Source organism: Asterias rubens, chromosome 8 (assembly GCF_902459465.1).
Source record: "Asterias rubens chromosome 8, eAstRub1.3, whole genome shotgun sequence".
NCBI lineage: Eukaryota > Metazoa > Echinodermata > Asteroidea > Forcipulatida > Asteriidae > Asterias > Asterias rubens.
In genome coordinates, this window is record NC_047069.1 from 12,778,743 (window position 1) to 12,799,942 (window position 21,200).

General features: G+C 38.4%; 1 protein-coding gene across 2 annotated transcripts in view; it reads left to right on the forward strand.

Moving 5' to 3' along the window:
* LOC117293661 (protein inturned-like) overlaps positions 1-19,992 on the forward strand; it is a 34,190-nt gene extending 14,198 nt beyond the window's left edge. Inside the window, exons 1-18 of one of the 2 annotated variants that reach the window (XM_033776052.1) lie at positions 2,963-3,316; positions 4,641-5,215; positions 6,016-6,101; positions 6,708-6,905; positions 7,303-7,418; positions 7,937-8,104; positions 8,624-8,786; positions 9,154-9,207; positions 9,841-9,903; positions 10,745-10,963; positions 11,415-11,464; positions 11,895-11,996; positions 13,221-13,366; positions 13,884-14,143; positions 14,597-14,697; positions 15,399-15,588; positions 17,302-17,447; positions 17,843-19,992. In XM_033776052.1, the coding sequence (XP_033631943.1) occupies positions 3,060-3,316; positions 4,641-5,215; positions 6,016-6,101; positions 6,708-6,905; positions 7,303-7,418; positions 7,937-8,104; positions 8,624-8,786; positions 9,154-9,207; positions 9,841-9,903; positions 10,745-10,963; positions 11,415-11,464; positions 11,895-11,996; positions 13,221-13,366; positions 13,884-14,143; positions 14,597-14,697; positions 15,399-15,588; positions 17,302-17,447; positions 17,843-17,954 (3,006 nt within the window). In that variant the 5' untranslated portion in view covers positions 2,963-3,059 and the 3' untranslated portion in view covers positions 17,955-19,992. Of the gene's footprint in view, positions 1-2,962; positions 3,317-4,640; positions 5,216-6,015; positions 6,102-6,707; positions 6,906-7,302; positions 7,419-7,936; positions 8,105-8,623; positions 8,787-9,153; positions 9,208-9,840; positions 9,904-10,744; positions 10,964-11,414; positions 11,465-11,894; positions 11,997-13,220; positions 13,367-13,883; positions 14,144-14,596; positions 14,698-15,398; positions 15,589-17,301; positions 17,448-17,842 lie in introns of those variants that run through there. The other variant, XM_033776054.1, reaches the window with a different exon arrangement.
* The last annotated feature ends 1,208 nt before the right edge of the window (positions 19,993-21,200 follow it).

Consider the following 21,200-nt stretch of genomic DNA (forward strand, 5'->3'; position numbering starts at 1 on the left):
TTTCAGGAGCCCAGGTTCGTTCAACAGCTTACTCTTTTTACATTTATTTCTAAATATGGGACATTTACTCAGTTCCGATACTCTTTATTTTCCATCACAATGACAAAATATGCCTTTTGCCTACATGAAATGAAGTTGTCGCTGTTACTATATTTTTTCATATAATATTTTGTTTACATTGCAATGATTTTTAGAACACTACATTTGCGGTAAAGTTAAAGGCAGTGGACACTATTGGTAATTGTCAAAGACTAGTCTTCACAGTTGGTGTATCTCAACCTATGCATAAAATAACAAACCTGTGAAAATTTGAGCTCAATCGGTCATCGAAGTTGCGAGATAATAATGAAAGAAAAAAACGCCCTTGTCACACGAAGTTGTGTGCGTTTAGATGGTTGATTTCGAGACTACAATTCTAAATCTGAGGTCTCGAAATCAGACTCGTGGAAAATTACTTCTTTCTCAAAAACTATGCCATTTCAGAGGGAGCCGTTTCTCACAATGTTTTATACCATCAACCTCTCCCCGTTACTCGTTACCAAGTAAGGTTTTATGCTAATAATTATTTTGAGCAATTACCAATAGCTTTCAAACACGGAGGCCTTGAATTACACAGAGGGAAGGCCATTGTCTCAGCCTCGGTGCCCCTGTGCTATGAAATTCTACCGCTAAGATTCTATCCCCATGAGAACATGATCTGAGAAGATTGAGTCAAAAGAGGGCGCTAACAGAAGAAAATTAATTTATGTACACAGGATTGCCCTCGCCGTATTGTTGACAAACCTCCTGCCCTGCCACTGCCAAACCCCTTTTAAAAGTTTCCCATAGACTAGTTTTTCCAATGGAAGTGCCATTTAGAAAAAATGAAAACTGCCCTGCCCTCTTTACTGTAAAGTCCTAGTTTACTCATGATAATCTTGCCGACAGCTTGAAAATCAAAATATTACCATTGTGTGGATTTCGTAGGAGCAGGTCATATTGAAAGTGAGTGTATATTGTAATGCCAATAAAAACAAAGAGCAACATTGTTGGTATGTTTACCGCTGAGATTCTATCCCCATGAGAACATGATCTGAGAAGATTGAGTCAAAAGAGGGCGCTACCAGAAGAAAATTAATTTGTGTACACAGGATCGCCCTCGCCGTATTGTTGACAAACCTCCTGCCCTGCCACTGCCACTGCTACACCCCTTTTAAAAGGTTCCCATAGACTAGTTTTTCCAATGGAAGTGCCCTTTAAAAAAATGAAAACTGCCCTGTCCTCTTTACTGTCAAGTCCTAGTTTACTTTTGATAATCTTGCAAACAGCTTGAAAAACAAAATTACCATTATGTGGATTTCGGAGGAGGAGGTCATAATTGAAAGTGGGTGTATATTGTAATGTAAATAAAAACAAAGAGCAACATTGTTGGTATGTTTAGGTAGTAACTAAAAGATTTAACAAAATGGACAATATAAAACCAAAAGTCCACTATTATAGTGCTCTTCTATGCTTAGGGGTGCTGTGATTGTTTTTCTAGTTCTGACAGGTGGGCCTATTGTCCAATGATGGCATTTCCAGTCCATATGTAATATTATATGTTTGTGTTTATTGTAATAAATTTATTCCTATCATTATTTTTTTTACGGAACAGTGACATATATTTTTAAAAAATGATTTGATTTCTTAAAAAATGATTTGATTTTTGAATGTGGGTGGGCCCAGGGGTTATGTTTAAAAAAAAACATAATAATTATTATGTTCGTTTGTTGAAATTGTGTAGTAACTTTATTCAACTTACTAACGAGATTGCTTTATAGCCTATTAAATGTACAGTTATTGTTACACATTTCAGATTTCATTACAAGAACTACCAACGAAACTTCAGCCCAATGTGCATAAAGAAAAAACGTCAACAGAGGGCCTCCTTCATAAGAATTGTTTTAACACATCAGTTCCAAACTTCCACCATACGTTTGTAGAGTATGACAAGAAAATACCTTGTTTATCGAAATGTGCATTTGAAAATTTGACTTATCCAGTATAGCACCTATGCAATATAATTGTTCGAAGAATTTGCTCAGAAAACAAACAAAATGTGTTCGGTTTGTTGAATGGCACTGGTCGGGCTGGTGGCAGTCTTTTTTGGCAGACGACACTTGCAAACACACACGTGTATACAACAACAGGAAGAGATTCTATATTTACCACCATACATCTGTCGAATCGAGTATTTAATGAAAAGATTATCTTGTAACAAAATTAATGTGCATTTTAAAATTGCACTTATCCATTTGTAGCATCTGTGCAATATAATTTTGTTAAGAATTTGCGCAGAAAACAACAACATTGTGTTCGGTTTGTTAAAAATTGTACTAGTCAAGCTGGTGGCAGAGTTGGCAGACGACATTGCAAACACGTGCTTGAGGGAAGAAAAAAATCTAGCTCGGCTGAGGCTGAGCTAGTAAACTTTTTCTAATTGACTAAAGAAACAAGAAACACTCTGCTTGGAAAACGAAAATACAAAGACAGACGACTATAATAATAAACTATTTACAAAATTGTATAAATTGAAATTAGCCAAGCTCTTACCTCGCTTCATAGGAAGTATTTTGGTCCTGAGATCCAAACTGTTTTTCTCGCATCACCACTTCTTCTTTCCGACCAGACAACATGTGTCAAAAAGTATTGCAAGTGAACAGCGCCCTCTGTGGAGGCTTTTGACATAAAGTTTTAGCTAACAAAAATACAAATATCGTGCACTTGAGGTAAACATTGATTTTTATTTTAAATCGTGTTTCTGTATCTTTTGTTTGCTACGAAGCTGACTGTCTCCAATTAAAGTGAATAAATATCAATTTTACTTGTTTAGTAGTACGTAGTTTTTCTAAAGACATCGCTCGAAAACATGCAATTTCTTTACACAAACTACACGTTAGAATGTCAAACCCGACCCAATTTACGAAAGCGCCCGGATGTAAACAACATGGCGGCGGGTAGGGTACACAAAATGGAAAGTTTTGTTACGTAGCATTTATAAACAGTCAAGGAAATATCACATTTAACGCAAAGTTTTCAAAATGGCAACTCATCGTGGAAGTGGAAGAGTTCCTAAGAGTAATTCTGAGCCTGATTTTGTTGCTGGTAAACGTACAACTCCGCGAATTGTCATCGAGGACGAGGATCTTTCCGAACAACCGCGAAGTAACGTCAGACGTGAAGCACTGCGTACTGACGGGTCAAGTCACTACCACCAACAACAAGCCAAGGCCCCGGTGGCCTCTTCTGACAGGAGATGGGAATCAGATTCGTGTTCGTACAGCGGTAGTGGCAGCGAGTAAGAATGATTTGTTTGAAACCTATTGTTGTGATAAAAAATAGTTGATAAATTCCAAACTGACGATGTTTTTTAGACTGAAGTTCTGGACTTCTTCTCATTTCTTTTTAAATTTGACGTGTTGAGTTTCGTTTGATTGAGTCATGATCATGGTCTGTATATAGAGGTAGAATTGAGTGCAGGGCCTTCATTATCAAATTATCAAACAAAATCAAATCATGAATGATAGAAGCATGGAGGATCGGAAGGTTCATGATTGAAGATAAACGCACTGCCAAACAAACCCTGGGTGAACCCCTTCGCCATGTTCTTCTAGAACAAGTGTGTGGGTACTTGGGTTGGGTTGGGTTGGGTCTTTTTTGCATCATTGTTTTTTGATGATTGGTTTTCTAACAACACACTGGATGTACGGGTTAACTTTGAACAAGTGTTGAGGCTGGGTCTCAACCCACACTCCGCACTGGTGATGTCAGAAACACTAGACTGGGCGAGCTTGAGTTCGGTGCTGTTAACCGCACGACACAGCGAACTTCTTAACTCTAATTATAGTATTAATAATCTGTTAATACTTCCAAAAGTGGTGGTTTGGAAAAAAATAGTTAGACGAAGTACTGGGCAGGCTCTGTATCTTTTTGAATTTTTGACTTTGAGGGTCGCACTATACCGTATGCGCCCTATATGCTATTGCTTGGCAAACATACATCTTTTAACTTTTAACCATCATCCATGTTATTGTTTTCCCTGACAATTTGATATGTTTTCTAAAACATGTTTCCCAATCATTGTTGATCAACAAAAAAGAGTTGCTGTTAAGTGACATTTATTTAAATATAGCCTGTGTCTACATGGCGTCATCTAGCTTTTAATAATTTTCAGAGTGTGGGGTGGACAAGTTTCCTTAACAAATTTAGTGTTTATTGTGAAAAAAATTCCAAATGACAAGGATTTGTGTGCAAGTTATCAATATAAAACAAATACTGAATTCATTTTGTTTGTGCATTGTCGCAAATCACTTTGTATAAAATCTGGCTTTTCCATTTCACAAGGATTTATTATTAGTTCAGATCACACCTCGACACTGTGATGATGCACTCAGGTGAATCAAATATTTGTTGTATACTATTTTGTCAATGCAGGGACCAAAATCCCAGGGCTGATTGTAAACTCAAAATCAGTTGAATTAGTGCAGGTAATTTGATGTGTTGTTTTTTAAAGGGAACTATGTCATGAAAGTTCTTAGAGCACTACATATACAATGAACATTAATTACAAGAATATGTCAATTTGTATGAAATATTTTCATTGTTTTGTTTTCTTGTTGCAGTGGCTTAGAGCCAGTTTGGGCCAGCTCTGTGGGACCTTCAGGTGAGCTGTTCTACCTGGAGCCAGGACACGACCCTCATCAGTTAGACAATTTCTCCACGTCACAGGCTGCGCTCCAGCAAGCCAAGAACGACAAATCATCATCCCAAGCTGCTGTCAAGAAGAAGAAGAACCTTGCCGCCCTGCAGAAAATTATGCGTCGCAAGAAGAGCTCTGATCTCATGAACGTAAACAACAGTGCAGACACGAGTCACCTCAAACAGCGTGTGAGTGGCAGCAAGAAACCAACACGGAGGACATCCGTGCTGCGTAGTCTACCTGAACAATTAAGACAGGTTACCCTCAAGGTTGAGTCAAAACAAACCTTTCAAACTAATAAGCTAGAATCATGGCTCGGCGTTGTTTATGCGCCAGACAAGAGAACTACTGTGCAGAATGGGTCGTCACAAAATGGGTCGTCGAACGGTGGCAGTGAGCTGCATCATAATGGGAAAACCTCAACCAAGCAGACAGGTGTTTGTATTAGGGGCTTGGTTCCATCTGGAGTTGCCATAAAATCTGGAGAAGTTGAACTAGGTAGGTATTGACCCAGTTCACCTGGGCTAAATTCTTGAATTTCGTTCCCTCCGATAAGGAGCTCTTCTATGAGCAAAATTCTGATTTGTATCGTAACCTTACAAAGGGCATCGCAGCAAAGGCACATGTGCCACCACGGCAATCGCTGTTGGTGCCACATGTTAGTTCATTCAAGGCATGTACATTTGCAACGTTGTAACTCAGTTTGCAAAACGGACAGTGCCAAAAAACAGATATTGGGGATTAGCAGCTTTTAAAGAGATTTATAGTTTTTAGTTAAGCCCGGTTCATACTTCCTGTGAATGCGAATGCGATGCAAATTTGATGTGAATTTGACGTCACAACCCTTCTTTCGCTGCGATATTCGCAAGAGAGTTGAGCACTCTGAAGTGCAAGTTTCGTTGAGAATTTGTGACGTCAACATTCGTATCACATTCGCATTCGCAGAAAGTATGAACTGGGCTTACGTCTGTATGCCAAAGGCTTGGGAAGTCCAGCTGACCGCTGTATAGAACTGCAAGAGTTTCTGCATTTTAAATAAGTATTTAAGAAACATCCTGGTTTTGGCACTAACTGTGCTATTATTATGTGTGATAAACCTAAATGAACAAAATATAATACAATTAACTTGTAAAGTAGATGAAGAAGCCATGTTGTCTTCTTGTTCAATAATTTTGTAGTGCTGTGCCCTTGGGGGCATTGTAATGTTCTTTCTTGAAGTTTATTAAGTCTGTCACAAATAGGCAGCCTACAACATGTATTCTGATGAATTATCATTGTTATGTTTCTGGTACATGTAGGTGACATCATAGTCAGCATCAATGGCATCCCTGTATTTGCAGAAACAGTGAACTCTGTCCTGGCATCCATGGAAAGTGTTTCACTGGTAAGTTTTATTGAACTTCTCTGCCAAGACCCTTAGTGAGATAATATTAATAACAATAATAACAGTAACCTTATCTAGGGCATCTCAAAGCGCTTATTAATATATTTTTTTCCAGACAGGTATTTGAAGTTATTAAATATGGGACCCATTTGTAGCACCTTGTTATGGTGTCAACAAGGTGCTGCGGCACATTCAGCAGCCACTGCCAGAAACACTATGGCACTGAGGGCGCACTGGCCTGTATACCCGACCCGGCATGCGCGCAGGCGGCCATTTTCTAAGTTGACAAAACAGCATTGTGTCAACGTTCAATAGACACAAATTCCAACATGTACTTTATATTCAACGTGGGTACAGAATGGCGCGCGTGTCTCCTTGCGGTCCCGTCGCGTTTGTGCAAGAAGCATCACCATAACTCTATGAACAGAACTTGAGTCCAGTGCGCATGACTGCTCGGCCAAGCCATACCATCAATTTTATTGTATTGAATTGATGTCATTATCTCTTACTTGAAAATCAAAAACTTTCCCATACAAGCATCAATGAGCTTGATGTAAGACTTGTAAAATAATGTCCTAAATTTAATTTTCTTTCTTATTGGCATAGTTCAAACTGCAGCTGCAGAGAGCGAGTCTAGGCTCCTGGGAGAAGTACATCATGCCTCCTCATCGCCCAGCCGCCAACGGCACCTTGGTGAAGCTAATCAGTGGGGAGAGACTTACAGAGATGGAGGACCCTTTACGAGATGTCTGTCACATCATCACCTACCTCACACTGGGTAAAGAAGGGGATGACGAAGACAAGGTAGGTAGAAAGACAGAGATGTAGTCAATCAGGAACTATTCTGATTCTGAATTAAACAGTCGACAAAGCATTCTAATCAGTTTTAGATGCGGGAGGAAAACCCCTATAGGGGAAACCCTCGCAGTCAGGTAGGGACTGAAAAACACATTGCAAGGCTCCGGTTCGGGCTCGCTCCGGTTCGGGCTCGAACTGGGGTCCACAGAGGTGAAAGGCATGGAGGGAAACCACTAAGCTGACCTGACGGCCCTTTATTTTATTTGTTACTCTCCTACTATCTGTCAGTTCAATACTACCCAAGCAGTTGCAAGACCACAGGTTTTGCTCAGAATTGTTTTACACTGGACCAGAAAAAAAAATATTTTGCTAAATGGTTCTACCCTCATTGCTTCCCTTCCAGGATATTCTGTATGAGTTCCCAATGACCAGAGCCTCCAGGAAACTCACTGACATCAGAGGTCTCTTTATCACGCTGAGCGATATGCTGCAGAATATTACCAATAGTGCCATCAAGAGGTGAGAACCGTCCAGTCTCAAATTTCCCCTCAAAAAACAGGCACGGAAATGTGAGAGAAAGTTGTTGTGATATATTTTTAAAAACCAAGTAAATTCAAACGAACAAGATGTCATAGCGATTCACAAGAAATGCTGCCTTTGACTAGTCCGCACTTATTTTATTAATTCTGCATCCTCGTCAGAATGTTCCTAAGAGAGTGCAACATTTTGTATCGTCTGCATAATTTCCCTGTTGGGTTGCCACATTCTTCATCCTCCGCAGAATATTTCTCATTGGGCTACCCTATTCTGCATCATTCTGTGGAATGCCACTTTCTGCACCCTTTGCAGATTGTGTGGCCATTTGAATGTCGCAGTCTGTCTCCTCTGCAGAGTGTCTCTATTGGAATGCCACACTTTGCATTTTCTGCAGAATGTGTGGCCATTTGAATGCCACATTCTACCTCCTCTGCAGAATGTCTCCATCAGGTGGACACTGCTTACTCAAAATCTAATAATTCAGCTTTATCTCCTCACAGCACGTCGCTCGTCATTCAGGGTGAACTGGTTCACATCGGATATCAGAAAGTAGGCACAGAGGTACTGGTGATGGCAGTTCCAGCTAACAGGGTACCATTGTTCCTTCTGGATTGTATCCTGAAGGATGTCGTTCGCTTAATGTGTTTCCTATTTAAATCTCTCGACAGGTGAGTCTAACAGTGAGAAAATAGCATGACCCACTTTCATAAAGCTGTTTTGGCAAAATGTAGCTTACAAAATTGTGCTTACCAGAATAGAAAGCTAACCAGCCAAAATACCTCTCCACATGCACCATCTGTGACTGATACTCTGCTTATTATTGCTGTGCAGAAAACTGTCAAGCAATATTTACTGCTTGAGCAGCTCTTTGGAATTGGGCCCTGGTATAATAATGATAGTAATAGTGGCTTCTCATATTGCGCTCATGTTCGTCACTCAGTGACGCTCAAGGCGCTTCAACATTCAGTATTTACCTGCAAGGTATGTGGTGCTACATTGATGTATGAGACCTACTCCTTTTACGTAGCACATTCAATGGTTTACAAGGTGCTGCGGTGCAATATGCAGTCACCCATGCCTGAAGCAATCTAGCATCCCAAATTCCCAATTTGCCAAAGCCATTTTGAATTAAAGGGTTTGGCATCTGGCTTCTAAAAGTTCCTCATTGATTTGTAACCCCAACACAGTGCGTTCCAAGACTCTAACCATCTGAGGCTCAACCACCTGTTCAGGTTGCTCTTCCAGCGTCTTCTCCTGGCAGAGACTCAGCAGAGTCAAAAGACCAATAGTAACATCTTCCTAGAGGGTCTCCCTGGAGCCAGGTGGCTGGATCTACCTGAGGAGATCAAGGTATGGGTGTGTGAGAGGCCTTTAAGTGCTATCCCACTTCTGCTACCACTTTTGTTAGTTCTTCTGAAACGTGCAATGATAATAATATGGTTATTCTCTTATCGAAGTTCAAAATTAATTTTAATTTTATTTGATTAAAATGTTTTTGCAACATTCGTGTTGTGAGGCTCCTCAGGTTGGATCAGCGTCAGGCACTCGGTAAATTTTGTTTTGAATCACAACCAAGTAGTATGTTGGTGAAATTTCTTTGCTGGAGGACTCAAGAAAATACTGAGAACACAAGTCAGAGAAGCAGAAATATTTTTCGTTATCCCTGATGCAAATTAGTAAAGCTATAAAAATGTGAATTTAAATTTGTTTGTTTCAGCTGAATATTGATAGTAGTCTAAGTGACTTGGAAGCTGTTGACTTTGCTGACATGGTAAGTCCATCTCTTTATCATTATAATTAACTAGAATCTCTCTTTTAACGATTTTGTGTTTTTAATGCCCATTAGTGCTTTTATAGTTTTAACTGCTTGTATAGTTCTATATTTTTATACTGTATGCCATGTTTAATAATGTCCATCTGTAATGTCCCTTTTTGTCTCTTCGTAAATTGTGGCATCAGGAGATTAACTCGATAGTAATTTAGTATACTTTTTAAAAATCCTTCAGGGGTGCTGCTTTTTTTGTTATTGTATTGTATGTTCTTGTTTTTGTTTTCCTCTGTTCTTAATGTCTGTGCTTGAATTTTTGCCTGTGAAATTAATAAATGAAATGAAATGAAATGAAATCATTGTCAAACTTGTAAAACAAGGGTGTTTTTTTCTTTCACTACTCTCTTGCAACTTAAATGACCAAGTGAGTCCATATTTACAGAGTTGTTACTTAAAGCATTTTATGCTGGAATAAACCAAGTGACAATTACCAAAGGCAATTTAAGTGTTACCACTACACTACCCTCCTTGTTTTATATCAAACTAACATGGTGGTCTTATAATGTTGTCTAGAAATAAATCACAAGTATATGTTCCTTTGCACTGTTGATTTTCTTCTTTTGTGTTATGCTGTAGTCTGACGATCACTACGATGACAGGAGACCCTACGTTTTACTTGGTTCCTGCCTTTTCTATAAGGTATGAACAAAACTGATTTTAACAGTAATGATTTGTCAGGAGACTGACGATGACTAGAGCAAGCTAGTCGAAACGTTGAGACCAATTTCAGAACTGACTCCGCGGCAGTACAGTTAATTACGATCCTATAAGCTAAAGTAGTAGTCCAGTCTAATTTCTATACCATCCGCCCTGGTAATAGTTAAAAAACAGGACAGTTCTTTTCAGAACTGAGAAGTCTCCCGACCCTCCGATTATCTACTCCACGGCAGTAGAATATAGCAAGACAGTTCCCTAAGAACAACTCTACCTGGCAAGTAGATACACACATGGTGTTACCGCAAACCAAATATATATTGATACCTCACCATGCAATGCCTCAAATCCTATATAATGATTTGTTTGTAAAGTACTGAACAATGATGTAATATACTGTGCAAGTCTCGCACAGATTCAAACATTAGGGTTAGCTAAAAAAATGCGCAAGTTTATTTCTTTCATGGGTTAAAGCAATGTGTGTGGGACCAAAGTTAACATGTTCAAATACGCACAAGACTTGCACAGTCTATTACCGTGATGTTAATATATACCAGGTCATAGAGTCGCAGTTTCGTGTTTAGTGCTTACTCATTTTATATTTAGCTCTTTTTTTTTCTTCTCCTTTTGGATTGATGGTGGGTTCGGAGAAGAACTGTTCTAATCTATCTCAACCCTGGTTCTGATCTCCACAAAGATTTTTTTCCATGGTTTCTTAAACTTATTCAGCTCTTTAAAAACTGGAGATCGGTGTAGCAATAATTGATAGATTGTCGGTTTTTTGTAGGGCTACATGTATGTAACAATCCTATCCTCTATTCTGTAGGGTTATGTAACAGCCAGTCACTTGCCCAAGGATGACCTACGCGATATCAGTGTCTACTGTCGTAACTACAGCCTGATGGTGCTATGCTCCCAGCAGCAGGTGGGTCAACTAGTCATCTGGAAGGAGGTCTTCCCAACGAGACGGACTGAGAAGACGGAACCAGCCGTGCCGGGGTACCAAGAACCTGAAGGCAGATGGTTCCTGCTTATTCTTGGCCAGGTAGGGCACAATTATAAACAATGTGGCGGTGACATTTTCTTAGGGGCAGGCTGGTATATCAGGCACGATATTCGTTCTACTTAAGTCTTGTTTTTCTACTTTTTTTTCTCAGCATTTGTTTTTTAATAAGGCCCGACATGTCTGTTAGAGCCTAAGCCATGTGTACATGTAGGTGAAAACTTGATGAAAACTCAAACTTTTTTCCAAGGACCAAACACCACATAGGGTAAATACTCTATATTGTCTATTAAATATTTTGACATCTTGAAGAAGTTGGGCTTGAGAGATTCGTGTCTGTAACTTGTGAGCTTGGTCAACTAAAGTCACCAGTGGTAAAGACAAGGGGGTATGACTAAGCGCAGTCGACTAAAGTCGCCTGTTGTAAGGAAAGGGCGAACATTCACTCTCTGCTGTTGCTTATTTATAAGGTTTGTGTCACTTTCTTTGACAGAGGAACAGTCTACTGTGTCTGTTGATGGAAGCAGCCGGATGTGCATCACAGTAAGTATCCTTCCACATTTATTCTAAAGACTTGTTGTTTAATGTTGAGGATCAAGTGAATGTGACACTTATTTAGAGATCACGGCGGCCAAAAGTGGCTTGTTTCATGTTTGTGTTTTTTTCATTTTTACTGAAAAATTTTGATTAAATAAATGAACAATGTTAGCAATAAATGGGCTTTTTGGAATGGTGATGCAGAAATAACCAGTCACTAAAGTGTTAATTATGACTAGCATTCCTGTTGCATGAAACCAATTTTGCGTTTGTAGGGATATCCATGTTTTTTCTTGCGTTTTTCTTGTTGCTCTGCTTGTCGCACTGAGTGAACTTATCTGGGGGGGGGTGTCAGACTTTTTTAGCTAAAACAAAATTCCTAAAAAGGAGATCTGGAATTTATTGTAATAAACCGTCTCTCGTTGTCTTTTATCAGATGTGAAGGGAACCCATCCCCTGACCCGTTCTATATTGACCAGGCGAGGGCGACACTCTTACATCTGGAGTCGCTCAATGTACCACTGGCGTGTGAAGAAAGGTTAGTCCAAAAAACTTCTTGTGTCTTGTGGTCTCTCTATAAGAAAATGCTGCAACTGAAATGAAAGTGAAAGGTCAAGTTTTGGTTTGTTCATATCTTTGTAATTTGTAATCCTTTTTTTCCCTGTGTATATTTGCATTTCTGTACCTTCAGTAAATATTTTTGTCGACAGACTGAACTTTTAGGTTGTAAGAAAATTGACATTTTCCTCCACAGTCTAGCCTTCTCCGCATCTGTTTTATATCTCTGTTGTGTGTAATTGATTGAACTTGTGTAGAGAACTAAAATAAAAAATAATAAGTGACAAATGATGGTAATTGATGTAAAGTTTACATTTGTCAATTGTTCAATAATGTTTACAATTCTAATTCTGGAATAACAAACTTTTGTGTTTTTTCATTTGTTTATAATATGCTCTTTTGACAAAATGTTACACATATTTGTTTAACTTTAAAATAATGTGATTGCTTTGCTGCCAATTCCCATGTTGTATCATAAACTTGGGTGTGATCCCTGGCTATGTAAATAACATTAACAGGTTGAATTGCTTCTAACTGACACCACTGAACAAAGATATACAAAATAGGGAGATTGCTAACATTTGAAAAAAATGCTCAATTAGCAGGTTCAAATTCTGCTCAAGTATATTTGTCTTTGTTCAACCCAAAATGATTTCAAACCTACCTAGTCAGTTTCCTTAGTGGTTTATTACTTGATTTTGGAAATACCAGACATTGACATTTTGTTTGGTATAATAATAATATAATAAATAGGGTAGATGGCCTTAGCTTTCGATCCAAACCGGACCTTCTTCAGAGGCATCTGTTATAATAATATGATTATGTGATGTGTGTTTGTGTTTATTACTCATTGTCTAACATTTCTCAAAAATCATATCATGATTGTTTTGCTTGTTTTTGTAATGAATTGGATACATTTATTTAGACTTGTGAAGTTCCTAGGGTTGGCATAATTATTTTGTGGATTTTTTTTCACACTTTAATTATTTGTTATCAGTACTATTTTTTTCTTCAATGTTTTTTTGTTAACAGGTACTTTGGATTCTATTCTCAAATCAAAACATGATTGTTTCGCTTGCGTTTGTAATGAATTGTATAACATTAATTTAGACTTGTGAAGTTCCTAGGTTTGGCATAATTGTTCTGTGAATTCATTCATATTTTATGGGGGGGTTTTTAAATAGATTTTTTTTTTTTCCTCCAGGTTGTCAGCTCCGCCCATTCCAGCCCTGTCCTGTGCAGACTGGTTTTTCCCGACCCGTAAAAGTACTGCTGAGTCTGGCACCCCGCCTCTACCCATCCAAGCATCTCCAATGCTGTCCAAGCTTCACAGCCAATCACCAGCAAGAGGTAAGATCAAATAAAATCTTAAATGTTGTGGTCAAAGCCTATAGAACACCAAGTGTACACAGAGCTTTATAATGCACTCACTCTGTGGACATTCCTTTGTTTTGTACACTTAAGGAAAATCCTATTCTTCAACACTTTATAAAAAGACACTGTGTGGACATGTGTAAAGGCCGAGTCACACTGCAGCGATAACGGAAACGATAACGATCACGACGCAAAGAGAGCGCATTCTAATGGTTGAATTGCTCCACGCAGAATACGCACACGCTCATTCAACCAATGAAATGCATTTTCTTAGTGTCGTTATCATTATCGTTCTCGTTATCGCTGCAGTGGGACCAGCCCTAAGTCCACATCGTGTTTCAAGTCCTTATATTATGTGGATCTCTTGTGTTCTCAAGTTCATACTTCGTATGTAGCATTCAAACCTTCTAATCAGCCCTTTACTTTGTAAAAAATATTAACTTTTTTTCCAAATCCCAATAATCATGCCTGTATTTATAACAAATCTTTCCAGGGAGGAAACATTTGAAAGCAGATGGTTCATCCAAGAGGTCCAGCTCACCCGGTTCCAATCAGCTGTCCACACCGAGTCCCCGACCGAGACGCCACACCATCTCCCGACTAGACTCTGACAACGAGAGCGAGCCCTCAAGCCCGTACAACTCACGAGCAAACAGTACGCAGAGTTCCCCGGTCTCGTCACGACGGAAGAACGGAGAGAGGAAAGGATCTGACGTGTCTGCCGGATCTACTGGTAGCATGGAACTTTATAAGGTGGGAAGGCTTACATCACATCCATGAGAACAAACCAAAAAACCCAAAAGACACTGAAATAATATGGTAATATGGCCAAGTGGTTTGAAAGCATTGAATTTAAGTTCTTGTGGTTAAAGGCACTGGACACGTTTGGTAATTGTCAAAGACCAGTTCTCTCATTTGGTGTGTCCAAACATATGCATAAAATAATAAGCCTGTGAAATTTAAGGCTTAATTGGTCTTTGAAGTTGCAAGAAAATGATGAATGAAAAAAACACCCTTGTTGTTTAAAATTTGTGCTTTCAAATAAAAATAAAAGGCTTCAGCTGAAGTCTTTTAATATTATAGTGAGAAACTACCTCTTTCTCATAAACTATGTTACTTCAGAGGGAGTCGTTTCTCACAATGTGTTATACTCTCAATCAACAGTTCTCCATTGCTCATTACCAATTATTCTACCGTTGTTTTCAGGTTTCAAGGAAGAAGCGTCTGATTCCGGACCCCTACAACATGGGCATGATGCAGAGGGGTATAGAAGAAGTAGAGTGTAATGACTACTTTACTGCAACCAAGTAAGTTGTTTGCATAGAGTTATAATATTATAAGAAATAGAGGGCGTACTAGCCTAGGTACGCGGGATGTGCGACCAGTTGAAAAACAACATTACATAGCGTGTACCTACACACACACTGGCAGGTGCTTCATATTCAACGCGCGTACAATATTCATCTTACAAAATGGCGCACATGACACCTTGCGGTCCCGTCGCGTTTGTGCATGCAGCATCACTAGTGCGCCCTCTTGTTCTTATATTTAAATCTATGGTTGTTTGGATATCTTACATGTCACAGCAATGTTTTGTGCCTAGCTATTAGCGCGTTAAGAGTCTGGGTACTTTTTGTAAGACACAAAACACAATGTCCACAGATTTACATTAAACTTGCACAGTTTGAAGATAATGATAGTAGACAGCTTCCCTTAAAATACTACTTGCTGATGTGCTGTATTTTTTATCAAATGATTTAAACAAGTCACAAAAATAATTGTTGTCTCAGTGAAACAAATATTATTTTAGCATGTAAAACGTATTTTCCTCACAACAGCTGATAACCAGTGACAAGCAAAATGGAACAAATTGAGATTTGGTTGGTAGTCTTGTTTTTATCAAGGAATTTCATGCTAAGCAAATTTTTGTGCTTAGCAGCTCTATGAAATTGGACCCAGGTCATGTCACTTGAACCATAATCACTCTTGTCTTTGTTTACCTCACCAGACTCACAGCAGGCTGTGATAACACCCTGTTCCACTACATACACCTTGATGGAGCCAGCGGGGTCATAGCATGCCCTACACACGGTGACCTTACCCTCATTAACGGGAACACACATAATCGGCTCATTCAGAACTTCAACCGGTGTTGCATCACCATCAGACATGTCATGTGTCGCAGTACTCAATTGAAGGTACGTGGATTTAACATCTCCTTATTTAGGACCTCTCTGATGCGATCAAGCTGAACGGGTCAATTGTCAGAAATATGATTATATAGAAATGAGCAAAAAAACAGGCCAACGATTGAAATTTTCAGAAAATATTTGAATGACAAAATATTTAAACGACAGAATATTTCTTAGTTTATATTGGCAACTTCCTTCCTGGTAAATAACATTAGAAAGGGGTTAAAATTATCATAATAGTGGCTGCTTATACAGCGCTCATATCCGTCACTCTGTGACGCTCAAGGTGCTTTAACATAAAGTATTTTTCTGCAAGGTATGTTGGACTAGGATCAAATTATGCTACCTACTCCTTTAACATAGCATCATGTAATGGTCTACAAGGTGCTGTGGCGCAGTATGCTGCCAATCAAACCAGGAACACCGGGGCTAACCCCCTTATCTTTTCGATATTAGTGCACTGGGGTCTGTGACGTGCATTACACAACTCACGGGATAAACGTCTTTATGTGATGTCTTTTTATGCAGTACATTTCTTTTTCTTTTTTTTCAAAGTGTGGTACTGTGCATTTGTATTGTTTTACCCTTTTACTGTTGTTAGCCTTGCTATTGTTATTAGCTGTGAGGTTCATTCAGTTCCATTCATTGCTATCCTAATTTTCGTCTTTATCGTCAGCGTCTATTTTGAACGATGTTTTTGTATTAAGTTCCATTGTGTTTTGATCTCCCTTTTTCAGATGTTATGGCTTTACAGGTTTGATCTTTTTTAGTTTTACAAACTGTTGGCATTTTTTGTATTATGTTAAAGGCACTGATTGGTAATTGTCAAAGACAATGTCAGTTTTTACACTAGCAATTAAGTTGAGTAATTACCAATAGTGTCCACTGTCCAGTGCCTTTCAACATGTAAATTTTATAGTCTTTTCAACTACTGTCTTGTATTTTTGTTGGTTGAATTAACAAACCTTAATGAATTGAATTGAGTTAAATATATTTCAAATGTGAATACTTGTGTTTTTTTTTACGCAGATGTAGTTCTATTGGTATTACAATTGTAGCTTAAAACAGATTTCTACAGTATCCGTTTATGAATTTCTCTTTAATATTGTTGTTTCAAAATCTTAATCTTTGTCAATATTATTAAATGATGCGTTCCTGATTCCACTCATTTTAACCAATAGTTGTAATTTTAAAGTACTTGAAAACTGAATAATAATAATAATAATAATAATAATAATAATAATAATAATAAGACATTTGTAAAGCGCCTAATGCAAAAGCCTCTAAGCGCATAAAAGAAACAATAAAATAAACAATGAGAGAAAGATACAAGATACAAATAGGCAAATTACAAAAAAGAAGCTTTAAACAAATGAGTTTTCAACAATATAATACAAGTACATTTGAATAATATAATGGTCATTTTAATAGGCTTATATTTAGTTATATAAATAAAAAAGTTGATTAATTTGCTGTTGATTAATTTTCTACCCATTGCCTTGAGGATCACAATTGTGCTGTATATGATACTATATGTGCACTTTATTATTACTATATTAATCTACTCTTTTTAACTGGTATCAGTATGTAAAAAAATGTATCTTTTGTGAAGTGTGAACGTGGTTATATCAGCTACATTTTGGAGTTGGTTTTCAATTAGAATAAACCAGAATCATAATTCAGACTTCTAATTTAAAACTCTTGATCATCCCTCCTTAGATGAGGTCCGATGAGCCAAGTGGATCCGTTCAGTCCGATCACTCTCTAGGCTTTGTAAGAGAGTATGGAGTGATGTTCAAATGTCAACCAGAAAACTGGCCAGAGCAGAAGAAAGCACCACCCAGCATCAACTACTGGGTTGTCGGGTGAGTTGAGCGGACAGCCGTCACAAAGCAATTCATTTGTGAAGCTTTATGAAGAAGAAACAACGTGAAATTACTGAATGTGGCCTCTAGAACTCTTGTCTGGTAAACTAATACTTGACAAATTTATTCAAGTTGGTCCTTTAAGGATACATTGTTAGGTGTGTAAATTATAGTGAGACTGCAAACATCAGGGATAGTGGGCTAAGTTGGAAGCTAATCTGGAGGGCTGAGGTTCAAACTTCCCTCCAGTTTTTTTCTTTGTTCAACCCAAAATTTATTAAAATGTACTTAAGTCAGTCTTTAGTCAGTATTTCTTGTGGCTTATCCTACTTAGTTCTATAAATAATACCAAATTTTTTACTTAAAAAAAGAAATTGTTTGTTCTCTTCTACCAGGAGACTTTTTGAGGATCCACATCCGAGAGAATGTTACGTCTGCTACCACGACAGTGCAACTCAAAATGTTATAGAACTTGCCTTTAAACTGTCCTTTGGGGCAGGACTATGACCTAAGCTTGCTTCCCCCTCAACTACGCAAGCCCACAGGAGTCGTCAATATTAGTTTCTGCCACCGCATATCATAATGATGTGGTGCGTATCATGCAGATGGTGTTTGAATACTCTACAGCTTGTATACTGGTCACTCTGCGTATATCCTGGGTATTGGTCACTTTTCTTCTAAAATGGTTCTTGGACTAGCTCTGTAGGACCAGATCTGGGGGACCAGCTCTCCAGGATTAATTTACTGTTACCAGATCTCAGGGACCAGATCTCTAGTACCAGATCTTTAAGACTAGCTCTGTAGGACCAGCTCTGGGACCAGTTCAGTGAGACCAGCTCTCTCGGGGACCAGTTCTCAGGGACTAGCTCTCTGGTGCAAGCTCTTTGGGACCAGCTCTCTGGGACCAGCTTTCTAGGACCAGTTCCCTGTGACCAGCTCTCAGGGACCAGTTTCTTTGGGACCAGTTCCGTTAGACCAATTCTGTGGGACCAGTTCCATGGGACCAGCTCTCAGAGGAATCAGGACTCAGGGACCAGTTCCCTGGGACCAGCATGGAGCAGTTTCTTTGGGACCAGCCCGTGGACCAGCTATGAGTAGTCTTCTTCATCTCTGATGATGCTTGTATTCGCCATGCACTTGGTCTGCTTTCTGCACCTCTATTACCAATCATGATCATTGACAGGTCACCTCACTAAAGTTGTAAAATTGTATCAAATACAATGGCGGTTTACACCATTTTGACATTAGGGTTAGAGACCTGAAACTTTTTTCCACTCACATGAGGACTCTACCTAATGGAAATTGAGTGTGTCACAAAATTGAAAATGATATTTCCCCTCCTTTTTAAAATCTGTTATTGTTGCAACTTAAGTGTAGAAACTCATAGCTACCTACCTATGCACGACAAGCATTGGATGTTAAAGCGCTTCCCACAAAAATCTGAATTAAATAAGTTTAATGCACGCTATGCTGTTAAACCAGTATGGCCGTTTCTAGTACACTAGTGAAGTTGGCTCTGTGTAATGTTGGATTAATTTTTGTATTTAGTGAGAGCTCTTCCCACATTGATTTCAAATTTGTGACATCAATGCATTTAAGAACAAGTGATATCCTTCGTACTATGAAGTCAATGCCGTAATCACAATGCCATTGGAATACAAGGTGGTGTGTAGATTATGGTTTGTTCGTACTCGCTAAAATAACGTCATTTAGCAAACGCTCCTAGCACTCTTATGAGCTTACAGGTAAAACATTTGTGCTTACCAAAACATTTCTAATGTGTGGTAAAAAAAATAGTTCGGACTAAAAAGTCTGTTGTTAATTATTCGTTGAAGACTCTTGACAATATGTAAGTGTGCTTGGTTCTTTTAACATGCATAACACAACACACTGAACCAAGAGCTTTGCGTCCCATCTGAAGGACGAAACAACAAGTGTCGTGACCAGGATTCGAACCCACACTGACACAAAACCAGAGAGCTTGACCTTTGTTTCCAAATAATATTGTCACATTCCAAATTCCGTATTTTCTTCCGTTGGTAGGACAAAAAGATATCATTTATGAACGCTGTTCTACTTAGGCTACAGTTTTTTTTAATTCTAGCGCATAGAATTTTTTATGAAGTAAAAATATAACCTTGAAAATTGGTCGGCAAATTAAAGTTCTGTAATTTAATTATAAAAAATAAGTTGAAAGGCAGAAATTCATGTTAACCCTCCTGTTGGTAGCATTTTCCAGCGAGTCCACAGACCATTTAACTGCATTTGTTGTTTGTGGTGGCATCGCACCAACTGTGTAATGTGTGTACCGTGTAGATACATTCGACACATGATATCATTTGTCGGCTGGTCTGGTGTAGTTTGTTTATCGTTCAAAACCACAGTGGATAATATTGAATGGTCAGACAGTAGGAGGGTGACTGTACAGTGTAGATGTATTCACCAAATGAAATTTTGTAGACCCGTCACCTGTAGATCATTCAAAACCATAGTGGATGATATTGAATGGCCATACAGTAGGAGGGTTGACTGTGTACTGTGTAAACACTTTCACCACAGAAAATAATATTGCAGACTGGAATAGTTTATCTATCATTCAAAACCATAGTGGGTGATAATTTATCTATCATTCAAAACCATAGTGGGTGATAATTTAATGGTCAGACAGTAGGAGGGTTGACTGTGTACTGTCACATTCACCATATGATATATTAATGCATACACCATGAATGGTCAGATAGTAGGAAGATTTAAAACCATAGCACCATGGATGCAAGAGTAACTAGTCAAATCAAATTTGATAGTTAGATGCTACATCAGTCTTCCAGAAGTTTGCAAAGCACACGTAAATAGTACTAGAGACAAAATGCAGCTGTTTAATGCTTGCACTTTTAATGCAGCTGTTACACAATATTGTCATTTCCACAGTTTTCCTAAAGGCTTTTTTTTTTACATCATTGCTATAAAGAAAAGAAACAGTAGCAGCAGAAGCTTGTTTGAATTCGCCATCTTGCTAGGTATTTTACTTTAATAAGTAGACTTCCACATTTTTACTAAAGGAATTTTTTTGCATCATTGCTAAAAAGAAAAGTAAAAAGTAGCAGCAGAACCTTATTTGAAGCTTACATGTATTTTAATTTGCCATCTTGCTAGGTATTTTACCTTGATAAGTAGACTTCCATATTTTTCCTAAAGGCATTTTTTACATCATTGCTAAAAAAAGTAAAAAGTAGCATTAAATCTCTGTGCTCTTCTCCTCTTAAAGCTTCTTTGAATTATTCACCCTCTTGCTGAATAAGAGGCTGTGGCAAATTTTCTAAAACATGTAAGCAGACTCTTTCCTCAGTAGAATTTCCATTTTTATTTATAACTACTGCATGCAAACCAACTATCTGGTGTTTCTTGTTAGCAAATGAGTTATGCAACAATGCAAATAATATTGTGAATGCACGATTACTCGGTCAAATCTTCATTAAAATTTATCTAAGTTTGACACTTCATTTACCACATTTTTTTTCTAAACGTGCTTGCCAGCTGACAGGGCCCAATTGCTTGGCTCTGCTCACCGTAAGCAAAGAATCTGAGAACGAACAGAGATTGCTTGCGTCAAGCTCATGTCACATGATAGTAAGGAAACTTTTGCTTGTGCGTGTGTGTACTCTATTTTACTAGGCATCCTGCAATGGGAGACTTTCTGGGACGATAGAGGGCAGCAGACTTACCGGGTAAATCCATTGTTCTCAGAATTATGCG